Source organism: Sprattus sprattus (assembly GCF_963457725.1).
Source record: "Sprattus sprattus genome assembly, chromosome: 15".
NCBI classification, from domain to species: Eukaryota; Metazoa; Chordata; class Actinopteri; order Clupeiformes; family Clupeidae; genus Sprattus; species Sprattus sprattus.
The window spans coordinates 21,010,945-21,027,736 of record NC_137913.1 but is presented as its reverse complement, the minus strand read 5'-3'; the positions used below and the strand labels follow the sequence as shown (position 1 = coordinate 21,027,736).

Genomic DNA, 16,792 nt, shown 5'->3' with positions numbered 1-16,792 from the left:
ATAAGTATTGAACACGTCACCTTTTTTCTCAGGAAATATATTTCCAAAGGTGCTACTGACATGACATGTTCACCAGATGTTGGTATCAACCCAAGTAATCCATACACAAAGAAACCAAAACAAATAAGTTCAGAAAATATATTACAGTAATAATTTGAAATGATACAGGGAAAAAGTATTGAACACATGAAGAAAGGGAGGTGCAAAAAGGCATGGAAGCCAAGACAACAGCTGAAATCTATCAGTAATTAGAAAACAATCCGGGCCCCTTGTCAGTGCAAATTAATATAAGCTGGTTCAGTCCCAATTGATGGCCTTTAAAAGAGTGTATCATTACCAAGGTGTCACATCTCACGATAGGGTACAAGTAAAGAGCTCTCGCAACACCTTCTCAACATTATTGTTGCAAACATACTGATGCCGTTGTTTATGGACACATTTCTAAACTTCCTAATTTTCTAGTAAGCACTGTTGGGGCCATAACCTGGAAGTCGAAAGACCAGAATTTCACCATAAACTGGCCACGACCAAGTGCTCCTCGCAAGATTTCTGACAGAGAATTGAAAAGAATTATCAGAGTTGCCCAAGAGCCAAGGACCATTTTGGGAGAGCTTTAAAAAGACCAAGAATTATTTCAAAGAAAACAATAAGTAATGCACTCAACCACCATGGCCTGTATGCACGCTCACTACACAAGACTCCATTGCTGAAGAAAAAGCATGTTGAAGCTTGTTCAAAGTTTGTTCTTTGCTGCACAAGATTTGGACAAGTCTGTGAAATACTGGGAAAATATAGTCTGGTCAGATGAGAGCAACATTAAACTCTTTGGATGCCATAATGCACACCATGTTTGGAGGAGAAATGGCATTGCACATCATCCCAACAGTGAAGTTTGGAGGTGGGAACATCATGGTGTGGGGCTGCTTTTCAGCATACGGTACTGGCAAACATTACACAGTTGAAGGAAGGATTAATGGAAAAATGTACCAAGACATTTTTTTATAAATATCTGCTGCCATCTACCAGGATGATGAAGATGAAAAGAGGGTGGACATTTCAGCAAGGCAATGAACAGCTAAGGAAACTCTCAATTGGTTTCAGAGAAAGAAAATAAGGTTGCTAGAATGGCCCAGCCAATCACCTGACTTGAATCAAATTGAAAATCAATGGAAAGCACTGAAGATCAGGCCAGTGCAAAGGACTTTGCATAACATCAGGAACTGAAATGTAATATTGAGCTGAACTATTTCTTGGAGAAATAGGCTACACAAGGAAGAGATCTTGACAAGGAAGATATTTTCCTTTCTTCTGGGAACCTGAAGGTTGGTGTAAAAAAATGTACAATTAAACTATGCTGAAGAAAGAAGCCCAATGAATATTGAAAGCACCTCTTTCATAAGATGAGACCAAGATGCAAACATACTGATGCCGTTGTTTATGGACACATTTCTAAACTTCCTAATGTTCTAGTAAGAACTGTTGGGGCCATAACCTGGAAGTCGAAAGAACAGAATTTCACCATAAACTGGCCACGACCAAGTGCTCCTCGCAAGATTTCTGACAGAGAATTGAAAAGAATTATCAGAGTTGCCCAAGAGCCAAGGACCATTTTGGGAGAGCTTTAAAAAGACCAAGAATGAGCAGGTACAATTATTTCAAAGAAAACAATAAGTAATGCACTCAACCACCATGGCCTGTATGCACGCTCACCACGCAAGACTCCATGGCTGAAGAAAAAGCATGTTGAAGCTTGTTCAAAGTTTGTTCTTTGCTGCACAAGATTTGGACAAGCCTGTGAAATACTGGGAGAATATAGTCTGGTCAGATGAGAGCAAGGATGATGAAGATGAAAAGCGGGTGGACATTTCAGCAAGGCAATGAACAGCTAACGAAACTCTCAATTGGTTTCAGAGAATGAAGATAAAGCTGCTAGAATGGCACAGCCAATCACCTGACTTGAATCAAATTGAAAATCAATGGAAAGAACTGAAGATCAGAGTTCATAAAAGAGCCCCAGGGAAATTTCAAGATTTGAAGACCGTTTGTGTGGAAGAATGGGCCAAACTCACACTTGAGCAATGCATACGACTAGTTTCTCCATACAGGAAGCGTCTTAAAGTTGTCATTACCTACAAATGCTTTTGTACAAAGTATTAAATAAATATCAATAAGCGTGTTCAATACTTTTTCCCTGTGTCATTTCACATTATTAGACATAACTTAATTTCTGAACTAATTTGTTTTGGTTTCTTTGTATGTTTGGATTACCTGGGTTGTCACCAACATCTGGTGAAAATCTCACGTCAATAGCACCTTTGGAAATATATTTACTGAGAATAATTGTGACATGTTCAATACTTATTTTACCCGCTGTATGTATGTATGTATGTATGTATGTATGTATGTATGTATGTATGTATGTATGTATGTATATGTACAGTATGAGGTGAGTACAACCCTGTGCAATATCGCTAAAAAACTGAGTATTATATGAACAACCAAAAACAAATACTTTAGAAAGACTTTATTGAAAATACAGGTCTCAATGTAGAAACTCAACAAAAGTACAACAATGCAACAAAACTGTAATCACTGACACACAAGATAGAAAACCTGCGATCACTGAAACAAAATTGAGTACACCTGTGCCCAATTACATAAATATAGTTATAAAATTACCTGTGAACACCAGAACTTCCTTAATGTGTAACCTATGGGCTGTATCTATCTGCATGTATCCATCATGGCTCCATATGATATCATATAGAATAGATCAAATGGAAAATAATTGCCAGAGGAATTGATTCTGATTGAAAGACTTCACAAACATGGATACAGGACCAATTCAAAATCTGTCAAAACTCACCTTCAACATTAATCAGGAGGTATAGAACACATAGTACCATTAATCAGAGCCACAGTGGTCGTCCCCCTAAAATGACATCACACACAATGTGCTAGCTGAACAATCTAGCTCTGAAAAACAGATTGGAATGTGCTTCAGACTTGGCACCGGGCAGTGCTTCAGACTTGGCACCAGCCAGTGCAAAGGACTTTGCATAACATCAGGAACTGAAATGATATATTGAGCTGAACTATTTCTTGGAGAAATAGGCTAGACAAGGAAGAGATCTTGACAAGGAAGATATTTTCCTTTCTTCTGGGAACCTGAAGGATGGTGTAAAAAAAAATGTACAACATAAAGACAGAAGCCGGATGAATATTGAAAGCACCTCTTTCATAAGATGAGACCAAGATGGATTTGTCATATGGGATCCAGCAGGATTGGCATGACCCTGGCCAGGACTAGCACAGTGTATGCATAGTCCCGACAGTGAAGCACAGAGGTTGGAGTGTGATATGGGGCTGCATGACTGCAAAAGATGTTGGGGAGATGACATTTAAAGATCGCACCATGATATACCTGTGGATATACCAAAACACTGGCTGACAAGATCACTCCCAGTCTGAAGAAGCTGTTCTGAAGAGGAATATTCCAGAAATATACGGTAACAACCCAAAGTACACTGCCAAAAACATGCAGGGGTTTCTAAAGATGGAAAATATGACCTGGTTATGTATGTGTCCTGACTTGAATTTAACACAACACCTGTAGAGCAACACAACCCCTTTAGTAAAGAGCTGAGAAGAAATCTCTCTTAACAAAGGTAGAACATCATTCCAGAAATGTGTGCAACACTGGTATCCTCCATGCTGAGGAGGATTGAATCCACTCCTTCATTCCTTCAAAAGCTGTCTGCCAGCTCTGTCCTACAATTCAGTCCACATAGGCTTTATGACACTCCCTGATGGCCAGAAACAGCAAGGGGTCAGACTGACATTTCTGTGTGAGTAAACAAAGCCAAAGAGACATTTTTAAAAAATGTTCTCATGGGGCCTGTGGGTGCTCTGGCATGTCACCAGCCCCCCCCCCCCCTTGTTCCTGTAATCAACAAGTCCCAATGCTGCCCATCAGACCGGTGAAAGGACACCACTGTCTTTGTTGTCTCCGCTGAGAAAAGAACAGCAATGGCTTTAGAATTTCAGCATCATACTATACTAGAGAAAATATCTTGCTTAATATGTGCATGTCCCAAAAGGTTTCAGTGCTCATTAGTGCACGTGCATGCATACATATACACACACATCCCCACCACCGGTCACCCGATCTTTCCAATGACATTCAACATTGGATCACTGCCCAGAGTGGGAAATCCAAATAGATGCTAACTTAAGTGCACTACTTTCAGTGGCTGGCCTGTTTACCAGGCAGCTGTGCAAGGAGCAAACATTCAGCAGGCCTACAGGGAGGGAAAAAAACGTGGTCATCACTGGCCTCTTTAGGAGGAAGTTAAAATGGTAACACTGAATATAAATCACCCTCAAACACCACATTGGCAGTCCCCTACAGTGTCACGCATTATGTAAACGTATTTAAGTGTTCAAGCAAATTCAAACCTGACACAAGTGAGCTAGAAAGGTAGAGCAATCGAGGGAGAAAAGAGAACTAGAAAGAGACAGTGAGAAAGACGGAAAGACATAGCTAGATAGACAGATAGATAGATAGATAGATAGATAGATAGATAGATAGATAGATAGATAGATAGATAGATAGATAGATAGATAGATAGATAGATAGATAGACAGGGGAATAGTATTTCAATAAGTGCAGATCGCAGAGGTGGAGCTCTGTGCGGGTTCAGAGGTTGACAGAGTAGGGAAGAGAAAGGGTGGAGTGAGAGAGTGGAGGGGAGGACAGTGCACTGGTGTACGCCAGTGGATCCACAGACGTGCCGTGGTTTCCTGGAAGAGTGCATCTGTGTCACCTACTTTTTCTCAAGGGAGAGGCCTGCTTCTCTGATTGACAGAAGGAGAGGAGGCTGTGGATGCTGAGTGTCGACGCCAAAGGTTTGTGGTGGACTATACCTCCTCACTCTGTTTGGCGCTCAGTTGATTCGTCCCTCTGCCGTTTTCTTTCTCTTTTTTTCATCTTGGCTGCTTTTATCACTCATTCTCTCTCTCACACACACCCAAAGGCTTTTCTTATTTGTAAAAAAAAATTGGTTGTGTATGTATTGACGGTATTTTATGATTACCTGTATGTTAGCCTTTGATACACTTTAAGAGACATTACTGGCTAGTTGAATATTTCATTGCTGTAAGTCTATTCAGTATTAAGATGTGATATTTCTTTCAGTTTCAACTCTCCTTATTCTGAACTATTTGTAAAAGCGTTTATCTTCTTGTCCTATATCACTCACGTACTGCATCTCTCTTGTTCCCTGTCAGAGAAACTGTCCTGTAAACTATTTGCATAATGAACCCTCAGGTTTGCATAACTGCCCCCATAGAGCTTGTAGTACACTGCCTTCACAGATACAAATGACTGCATCCGTCTATCATGCTCTCTTTCCATTTACAAGTCTTTGTCGGCCTTTACTGGCATGGCTAAAGCATAACGCTCACTTTGAAGCAGTGAACATACCACTGGAATGACTAAAACATTAGGCTACATCTTCCAGTGTAAAACACAATCAGATTTTTATGTTGTGCATTTTGCAGCCATGCAGATGTATGCACTCAGCTCTTTCTGTCAGGAGATAGGGGGGGCCGTTCTTTATTGTTTGCTGACCAGATCTTTTAAGGGTTACTTCCTGTTTTATGAGACATGCTCTTCTAATTCTGTCATATGTGCTTCACTTAGTCAAAAGATGAAAGTCTCAATTCCTCAGTTAACAGCTCCTCAAAAGACAAAATACATTTCAGAAACTACTTCCAGGCATTTAGTTTGGAAATGCACAACCCATACAAACTGATGATCTATGTGTTGATAAATTGATGCAGTGTTTGGCAATCATGTTAAGTAATGGGATAACTATGTGACAGATTTTCCCAAGATATGGCACCACAGAGAAGTGGTTAAAGCTAATAACGAAAGGAGAAACTCAAATTCCTCTAATTTGTATTGGCTGCGGCAGTGGATCCAGGCCATAAAAAATGTAATGAGTGCATTACAGTCCAACCTCAAGCCCATGGAGAAGTCATAGAGAGTTCACCGTGGCGGGTTCTATTAGGTAAAGTGTGCACCCCAGCCCGGGAGATGGGCATGTAGAGGACAGGATGAAAGAGAGTTCAGGCAGAGGGTTGTTATGAGAACAGGGTCAACCAGGGGGTACAATAAATTGCAGTGCAAGATTCAAACCTATGATAAACCAATGTCTTGCCTGAGGTACCCCATGCATGCAAAGTCTTTCTCTCCCTCTCTCTCTCTCTCTCTCACACACATACACTCACACACACACATACAAACACATACCCACACACCTCTCTCTCACTGCCAAAACCAAATCTTAATTATATCTAATTAGGCCCATTGCTCTACTTGCCAGTTACAAGTCTGAAATAAGACATCTTGTCGCTGCCCAAAGCATAGTCACGCAAATTAAATTATACGGGGTAAAGAAAATATTTTACATCGCCTGCAGACTATAGTAGCTGAGTTTCCCACCAGCCGTAGTTTTATATATTTTTTTCATTAAAGTGTTGTACAGGTCTAAACATAAAATATACTATTGGAAAGACAATAAAGGTTTGAGTCTATCAAGATAAAACAGATCGAGGGCTAAACTGAGTCAGCTCTTATTGTGTCCAGACTTCCTCACAACTCTTTAATGTTTCTCATACACCAACATCTTTTTCCACAGATGAGAGACAAAGAGATGTCGAACAGGGCCCTGGAAAGCCAGGTGGATGAGGAAGAGGATGAGGAAGAGGAAAAAGAGGTTGCCAGCCCTTCCCTCTTCTCCCCACAGCTGCGAGCGATGATGCGAATACGGAACAAGTACCAGGCCCTGAAGAAGCGACGCCTCAACAGCAACGGTGCACAGCTGACGGCACCCGGAGCCAACATGCCTGAGGTCTTCACCTTTGAGCAGTCGATTGAGCGTGCTCAGAAGAAGAGAAAGAAAAGGAAGTCCCGTGTGCTTTTCCCCAGTGACAACCGCAAGTTTCTTCCCAAAGAGAAGGAAAGGGGTCGTGCGAAACCCTTCTTAATCCTCTTCAGCATCATTGTCTTCCTCCAGGTGCTTAGTTCCCTAACTCATTAAGGAAGCCTTTACAGCTGCAGTAACATAAATCTCAAACAACTCTTCTTTTTTCATATATAATGAGGTGTTCTACACATAATATATGTATCATTTTGTGTTCCTCTAGGTTTACAATGCCATTGAGAACCTAGATGACCACGTTGTGAAGTATGACCTGGAGGGCTTGGAGAAGACCTTAGGGCGAGAGGTGTTTGGCCAGAAGCGAGCCATGGAGACTCTAATGGACCACCTACGAGACTACCTGTCCACCTACTCCCACCACCAGCCCTTGGCGCTGTCCTTCCATGGCGCCAGCGGGGTGGGCAAGAGCCACCTGGGTCGGGTGCTGGTGCGCCACTTCCGCTCAGTGGTGGGCGACGAGCTGGTGGTGCAGTACTTCACCCTGCACAACTGCCCGCCAGAGGAGAGCCCCGGCCAGTGCGCAGCGGACCTGGCCTCGCACGTAGCCCAGGTGGTGGCCCAGGCCGAGGAAGACGAGCGCATCCCCCTGGTGGTGCTGGACGAGGTGCAGCTGATGCAGCCCCCCATGCTGGACACCCTGCTGGAGCTGTTGAGGCCAGACCAGAGCAACGAGTTTCTCAATGTCATCTACGTGCTCCTCAGCAGCTTGGGCCAGGAGGAGATCACCCGGCACATTCTCCAGAACTCCTCCTCCTCCCCCTCCTCCTCCTCCTCCTCCTCTATCTTCTGGAAGGGCCAGGACATGGAGGACGTGATCCAGAGCAGCCTGGCTAAGCAGCACCCTCTCTGGGCAGAGGTGGACGTGGTGGCCCTGATGCTCCTCGAGAAGAGTCATGTGGTGGAGTGTTTCCTGGAGGAGATGACACGAGAGGGGTTCTACCCGGACCTCGGTCACGTAGAACAGCTGGCGGGGGAACTGTCCTACTACTCAGTCGGGGGTCAACAGTACTCACAGAATGGCTGCAAGCAGGTGGTTGCTAAGGTGAACCTTCTGTGAGTGCAGCCATTTGTACTTCTGCCAAAGGAGGTTACGATGCCAGTGTGGTTTGTCTGTCTGTCTGTCAGCAGGATTACGGAGATAGCATTTCACCAGTTCATGAGACTTGGTGGAAGGGTGAAGCATGGACCAAGGAAAAACGTATTGAATCACAGGGCGGATCGACAAATTGACAGATTGAAAGCAACTTAATAACCTCTGTCTCTGACGTATTTCTTTTTCAGTAAACTTAACAATGGATCTGTTGGATGAACACTCCAACATGTATTTCATTCAGTGCTAATACTCAAACTGGAATTGTTGTGTTGTGTTTTGTTGGTTGTTGTTTTTTTTTTGGCACTATCGTGTAAGGCATCTATCAATCTTCCTTGTGGTTTGGGTACACATGCCATGCTCTGATTGTGATTGACACATCAGACTTAGGCTCACCTTTTATTCGCAGGTCATACAGAGTGCCACGCCTAACTGTGCTCGCTGAACTTCGGTTACAGCTTGAAGTTGCCCTTGCCTCCAAACCAAAACATTTTGATAGACTAGCCTATTCCACGTCTGCATTTGCTAAAAATATTCACATGGCCTTGAGACAAATGAAGGAGACAGTGTGTCACGCGATAGGAGAAGCTAGACTAATGGATTTGGACTGCATGAACATGTTGGCAGGGGACAAAGACCTCACTGCCTTGAGAAATAAAGTTGATCATAATGAAGATATCTATTTGATAATTGCTGATATGCAACGATGCTCTTTGAAATGGTTTCCAAACTGATGAGGTTGCATTTTTAGAGATCTAACAGAGCAAAAAACTTCATGGACTGTGGCAAAGGTCAGAAAGCGGCTGATTGATTTGATAAATATTTATATTTTATACACAATTTACCTACATAAGTTTTCAGAATGTTATAGAAACATATCATCTGACCTTATTTTCATTTAGCCATGTATCTTCTCATTTTCTTCTTTATCATTTACATTATATATTATACTGTATATTGCATTATATATACATTGAAGTACAATAATAAGTATGTTTGTGCGTACATCTTTGTTCAAAAGGCATATCTATCATAACCACCACACCCCTTCTAGCACTTTCTAGTAAACAATTGTTGCCATGACTGTCAACTATTGACAGCTAACAGCAGCCACTGACTAACTGTATTTACTCACTGAACAGTGATAACAACACACTTAACACACTCAAGGGCTGGTGGCAAATGTCAGTCAAGGTACATGCCTGTACATACGCAAACCTATGTTTACATGGACACAACTTATGTTACCAAGCCACAGGGGCTGGTGTGAGGAAAATTACAGTCAAAATAAGTGACTGAATGTCTACCATGTCATGTAACAACCCCTACAGAGTCCATTTAAAGAAAGGTGAAGCGAGTAGTGTGGAAACACCGGAGGTCAAGGGAGGAAAATGACTATCAAGACAGGGGAGTTCAATACAAGGTTAAAAAGGCAGTTGTCATGTTTGCGTGTGTATGATTGCTTGATTGCGTGCAAAAACTGCAACAAGTCATCCAAATACCAGCCGATCAAAGGAAGAAAAACATTCTTTGCATTCTTTTTTTTTTCTTCTGTTTTGCGGTAAAATCCTTAGCACGGCCTGATGGGTGGGGGAACGTTTAGACAGACGGAGCCGATGAGCTGATGAGCTGACACAGAAAGGTGTTGGCTCCACAGAAATATTTACTGCTGTGGGCCTTCGCATACTGACTTAGTTAATACATGTTTTGCACATCATATTAATATCTCATTGTTTAAACAATCAGACATAGGAGCACAGAAACTTCACTGTGTTCGGTCACATGTGTTAGTGATACGAACAACACAGCTAGAACGAGCCACGAGGTTGTGTTTGTTTTGAGCTTCTGTTTTCAATAGTGGCGGTCAGAACCCAACCAGTGGAGTGTAAATACAGCCGCCACTAGATAACCACGAATGTAAACATGTGCAGAAAACAAGATATCAAATATGACTGAGTCGCAGCATTCCTCTGTAGGGAGGCATTCAGTGTGGGCCTATGAAAAGTCCATGACCTCCGTGCATGTTTTTAATCTGAAGGCTGGAGCTACTTCTGTTTCATGAGCATATTGACACTGATATATTGATGTCAGACACGTCTGTGGTGGGTTTGACTTCAACCCTTAATTGTGACATGGCTCTACACCTGACAGCCAGTGTTTTAAGATAAAGTTTAGCCAGAGAAGATGAGAGGAGTCACATTTGAGTAACTAATAACACTGAATAAACAGTTGTGTTCATTCAAGGACTTCAGTTTCATGCCTAAAAAGACTCCTATTATCCTCTACTTTCGACCAGGTTATCAGTTAATTGATGGCTAATAAAACACACTCATCTACAAAAAGGGGAAAGATGTTTAAGATTTTTTAAATCTCACACCTCCACAAGCAACCACACACAGTTACACTGAAACAATTTGCATATTGTTCAGATGTTGCACTGTCAATCTTGTGGTTTTTATTAATTTAAGACTCAGGAAGAAGTCATCTAGAAATACAAGTTTATGATGCCTTTCACAATAGCTCTGCATAGAGACCGTGAGAGTGTGCCAGATTACTGCAGTGCAGTTTACGCAATAAATACTTCACATCTTTCTACAGTGATGCCACAAAATAATACCTGTTTCCTCACATAAGAGAGTTATTCACAAATCTATCAATGAGATGAGAATTTGACTTTCATTTCCTTCCTTGACCTTGACCTTGCAAGACACTGGACCTTTAAATAAATACAACTATTGATTTCAAACCCTATATACCCTGTTTCCTCTTGTTGTACTGCTCAAGGTAGTTGCATTGTTGTTGTGTATAGATGGAGTGAATAAGTCAATTAAATGTATTGTTTAGGCTTTACTTTTTTTGTTTTCAATTGAAGCAACCCATGCATTTCAGGTTTAGTCAGCGCGTCTGTTTAATATCAGATGCTCCCAGCTCAGCTTCCAAGTCATGTGTTGTAGTGATGGCTGGCCTATACAGTGCCACTTCGTGCTCCTTACATGCAGAGGTGCAGACATTGCATGTAAGGACAATTACACCAGACACTTAATGTGCTAGTGGTTAGTGAAAGCAGCAAGCGGCGATTAGTGGGGAGTGTTGCTTTCCGAGTGTGAAAATGTTATTTCTTTGCCTCTAAAAATAGATAGTCACAAATTATGACCTGAATGTGAGGCGGAGCAGGCACCTTCAGGTGAGCCCTCCCACAGTTCTCCTCTATTTAAAGATGGAGGAATGCTGCAGAGTGGAGCAACTAGGTGAGCACAGAGGAGGCTACTGTGTTAGCGGAGTGAGCGGAGAGAGTTTAGCCATAGACGAAGTGAAGAACCGTTTCAGAAAGAAAACTGAACAAACGACAGAACAAGACCAACCGGAGATTCACTGAATGACAAAGGAAACGCTTCAAGTCTTCACACAGAGAGAAGCATATTCAGTTCAAAGCCACCAGAGAGACACCATTTAAACATGTGCGCTACTGAGAGTCATCTTTCCTGCTGCCAAACCCTCCAAGCGGAACCCAGAGACACCAACCCCGTGGCGCAACGTTTGGAGAGGCCCTGGGCATCCCCTCAGCGCCCTCGCACCCGCAGGGTGCTTTACCCACCACTGGTCCGCAGAACCCTGCCCACAGAGCGGCCAGACATGGCACGGCGCTGGCTGCTGCTGCTGTCCGCATTACTCTTCCTGCAGATCTACACCGAGGAGGTGCCCTGTGGGGCCTGGGACCCCCTGCAGGCTGAGACCACAACCATGACCACCACTTTCCAGCACCCCCTGCAGGAGTGTGAGGCCCTCTCACAGAGGGGGGAGCTGTTACAGTGGGGGGGCTCCGGGGAGCTGCTGGAGACGTGCTGTGAGCTCAGCGTAAACCTGCCCACCCAGGCTCACTGCGCTGTGGCTTGACTTAACCGACTGACTGGAAGAGGCGATTCACAGGCTTTCGGTAAGAGCGGGGCCTCACTCTCTCTGTCTGTGTGTGTGTAATGCAGACAGCCGAGGGGAGGAGGGGAGGAAAAAAGGAAGGACAAGAAGGGAGGGGAAAAAATTCCAGCTGTATCCTGCTCCAGCCGCCGCTGTAGCAGCGGGCGGCAGCCTGTAACTCCATCCCCCTTTGACGTCACAGGCCAGCGAAAAGGAAAGTGTTTGTGTTGGATGGCTGGAAGGTGGAGCGTCAGACTCCGTCTCCTATTATGACTCACTGAAAGAGAAAACACTGGAGGATCCCCCAGTGAGGAGGGGGAGACGTGAGCTCTTGTCTGACTCTGCAAACGTGTTAGTGTCTGACTATGCGTCTCAGTTGCTCCAGTGCATGTGTAATGCATTGACGATATATAATGTGTGTGTGTGTGTGTGTGTGTGTGTGTGTGTGTGTGTGTGTGTGTGTGTGTGTGTGTGTGTGTGTGTGTGTGTGTTTGTGTGTTGTGTCAATATCTAGAGGAGCAGGGGGGACACTCACAGGTACCATGAGTCAGTTCCCAGACTGCCCACTATTTTTGTGTGGAGGTTTCCCTCTGTATGTTTTTTTCTGTCTGTAAAGAGTCTGTAAAATAGTAGAAATGTCCACTAAACATGACCATATTTTCCTATTTGTCATATTTTCAGTACAATAAAAGTCTTGATCACAAAATTGTGTCCTTGAGTTGTTTTAATGAGGAAATCAGATCAAATCATTCAAATTTATATCTAACAAAATAAATGATAAATGATGAATGAAGATGTGAAAAAAAGAATGAAGAATGAAATAAATCTCTGCACTCAAAGAGCAATAGAGAGAGAGACAGAGAGAGAGAGAGAGAAAGTTGGAAATAAAGTTGTGAAGAAAGATGAGAGACATGACAGTACAGTTCAGTATGACACAATCACACCCACACCTTCAGGAGCCCATTGCCTATACACCCACAGTCCCGTTTTTCTATATTGAGGTTACTTAAGTATTCAAAGGAATGTGAGCCCAGTATCGCAAGCGTCTAGGTGATAAATGACTGTCATGATGATAGGATACAGTCACGCCTTACAGCTATGAGCTCATTGTCTATGCGTCTTTCCTAATTCGTTAAGGGGATGGCAACAGGCATCTCCCTATCCACTTTTTCCCCATTTTAATATGGATCGCGACCAGACTTCAACACACAAAACCAAAAAAAAGTTTGGATCAAAACCTGATGTGGCTTTGACATGATATCATGCGCAGGTGTAAACTAATGGATAATCAGTCAACACCTGTCTCATCCTGATGTGAATAAGCCAACACCAAACACCTGCTTAGGGAGACAGTTTTGACGCCCAATCGCTACTCGTAAACCATATATGGCAGTAAGAGCTTCGCTGAGACTGCCTGAAGTGTTTGAAGTCCTTATCGGACCACACTGTTTGTCATTCATGAACAGGTGTATAGTCACTGCATATCAACCGCTTCATCATTGTGTTTTAATGATCACATCTAACGTGGCACTGTTTTTGTTTTCTTTTACTTACTTCTCTTAGCAACGCCTTAGTTACACATTGTACACCTTTAAACTACATTATGTCCCCGTCAAGATACTTGTGGCCAGCTATGACAGTGGCTCCTAGACAATAATTTAAAAGCCTGAACTTTGACTGGTGTCACAACTAGGTCACTAAATATTCAACATCAATAAAGACTTAAAAAGTGTCAAAGCCGTTTGAAATCCTTACGTTCCTCTGCATTTGCTCATGGACTGACCATTTTAACTTTACCTTTACATTTGTGTGTGAACGGTAAAGGATAAACTGTTCCTTTGTTCAGAAGTTGAGGAATCTTAAGCTGGAAGGAAATGTAGCAGCTAGGTTTTCTTGAGAATGACTACCTGACAATGGCCTTTGATGTCATTTTCCTTTGACGGAAAAGTCCTATTGACACATCCATTGTTGAACTAAAGGTTAAGTATACCCATGAAAATGAAATATTATACCTCTATGGTGTTGTCAAACTAAAAGGTTATTTACCTAAGTGCTCCAAAAATAGGGTAAATGATTCTATTCTGAGGAGAGAACGTCATACTGTGACACAAGTGAGACATTAGAAACCGAACACATAGTTTTGTTGATCTGTGGATCGCCGTGTGTGTTCATGTGTGTTTGTTGTTATGTTGTTGAGTTTATGGGCTGTATGAATGTGCATGCTGGCATACTTGCATTTGTGTGTGTGTGTTGGTGTGTGTGTGTGTGTGTATTTACTTGTCACTCTCTACCTTCAAGAAGCTCTTGAAGACCCAACTCTTCAGAGAGCACCTCCCTTCCTAACTGGCTCCTTGGCTTAACTTGCACTTAAGCAGTGACAGTCCCGCACTTCTTTTTATTTCTATTTCATTTTCTAAAAAAAAGCTAAAAAGCAGTATTTATTGTTACACCAGGTTTGATTGCTCTTAGCTTGACTGTTCTCTCCCTTGTACGTCGCTTTGGACAAAAGCGTCTGCTAAATGACTAAATGTAAATGTACTATTGTAAGTGCGTGCACATCAGAACGCCCCCTGCTGGTGGCCCTGGGCACACCAGGGTGTTTGAGAACCCTGATAATCTGCACGTAGGCCCCATCTCTGGTGCCAGACAGCAACCAATCATGAGGCGGCACTTGATTGGGAATTATATCACAACAATGACCCACATCTCCAAAGGGCTGTAGCTGATTCCTGATAATGATCACATATTTTCTGCCTGTCACTCTCAATTAACTGACAGGGGCAGTTTCCCTAGAGGTGTTTGAGGGCAAACGATGCGTCATTCAGTCCATACTGTCTTGTTTTCTAGCAACATTGCGTCAACATTTGACTTCGTGAGAACACTTTCTTGACAAATCAGAACACTTTCTTGACAACACAATCTACCACTGCCGCAATTCGGTTAAAAAACAACATGTTAGCAACATCCAAAAGGGAAGGCCTTCATCAATTGCATAACAAGTGAATCACAATAGGAGAAGAACAGAGGAGGCATACTTCAGCCTTTCAATAATTCTGGCACACTAACTCTAATGGCACCTTGCACTGTACTTAAGAGAATGCCAGTGCTTAAGAGGAGATACAATCTCCTATTTCTGGCACTCTCCTTCTTTGGCTACATTCCCAGACTGCCCTGTAGTTCTCAGGCAGTTGGGGCGCAGTCGTATAATTCACATAGTTCTCACACCGCACAACATATTTGCCTTACAGGGGGACTAATGCCTTCCTTAATGCCAAGGGTTTCACTGTCCTTTTGAAGCTGTAATTTTGGAAAGGTGACTCACCGGCACCGAATGCAGTCACATCCTAAATAAATACTGCACACCTCAAGTACGCATTCCAGAACCCGTCTTTCACGCCCTGGTGGCCTTTTCTCAGACTGCATTACAACAGACACCAGACAGTAGCGGACATGAGAAACGCCAACGTCTGACTCTGATTGGACAAAATCACTCACTCACCCACTCACCAAGAAGGCCCACCCAGACATCACAGAGAGAGAGAATCCTTTTGATGTGTATCATGAGAGTCTGCTCACATTCGCACTGGGAACTCATCTACTACCCGTACATTGGTGACCCGTCCACCACCCCCACCCTGACCACACACACATACGCCATCCCTCAACAGTCCAGCCAAATGGAAACGTGCACATTCAGTGAGGGCTACCTATCTGTGGTATGGAACCAGCAGAACTTCACCCACGCGTGTAATCTCCCTTAATCAAACAGTAACTGCCCTGACCTTTTCCTGCAGACCCAGAGAGGCGTGCAGTCATCAAACATTCAGATACATTCAAGTGGAATTTGATTCTGAACTACTGCATCAGATAAAGACATCACAGTCAGTCTCTTAATGAACTCTGAAAAGAAATAAACTTACGAAAAGGTAAAGGTTATCCAACAATCATGTTCATTACATTTTATTAAACTCAGCTTCTATTCCTACATATCAGTAGTCCTCTGCTGAAAGTAAAACTTGGGTGGATGTGTTCAATTCAACTCGCATAATCTCAAGATATTTTAAAATATAAGCCTATTTGTGATATTTTCTAGTAGGCTACTGTTCAAGTGTTAATTACGTGTCTAATGAATTACAATATATACATAACAAGTTGAACCCTTGCTAGCAACTCTATAGAACAACATTGGTATGACTTCTAAATATATACAGTATATATATATATATATATATATATATATATATATATATATATATATAATCTCAAAAAATACATTAACAAATAGAATGGCCTGCATGATGGCTGCCTCAACATTATAACTTTATAATGACAATGCATTCTTGTGAAATGTAATGTTCTTTAGACTCTTTAAGATGGGTCCACTCCCATTGCACATTTTAGCTAACAAACCAAAGAACTTCATTAAAAATACCAAAAAGTTTTGAACAAGAGGGAAAACATTTGAAAATCTTTTTTGTTTAATTATAGGGTTTATTAATTAATCATAGATTCCCCCCACGATCCCCGGCTTCTCATTTCAGCGCTCATGCTGTGACATTCATCTGAAATCAATAGGAAACAGATTTTTAAAAATGTACTTTTCCCACTTGGGCAATGTCAGTGTTGGCTCATAAGGGAGTGGCTTTCTGTATGGGCGTCTCTAAAAAGGCTAAAAAACTACATATATAGAGACCTGCAGCCAGCTGCTGTTAGAAGTCACTTGGCTGACAAAACAGAGCGAAGAGAACGAAAAAAAACGCTACCATGTATACGAGATCAAACA

At 42.5% G+C, this 16,792-nt stretch overlaps 1 protein-coding gene across 1 annotated transcript; it reads left to right on the top strand.

Annotated features, from left to right (window-relative positions):
• Positions 1–6,704: 6,704 nt before the first annotated feature.
• Positions 6,705–8,064, top strand: tor4ab (torsin family 4, member Ab; the record flags this gene model as incomplete). Its single annotated transcript, XM_080852222.1, has 2 exons — positions 6,705–7,082; positions 7,213–8,064. The coding sequence occupies 2 exons, from the start codon at positions 6,705–6,707 to the stop codon at positions 8,062–8,064; spliced, it is 1,230 nt and encodes a 409-aa protein (XP_080708348.1).
• Positions 8,065–16,792: the final 8,728 nt, after the last annotated feature.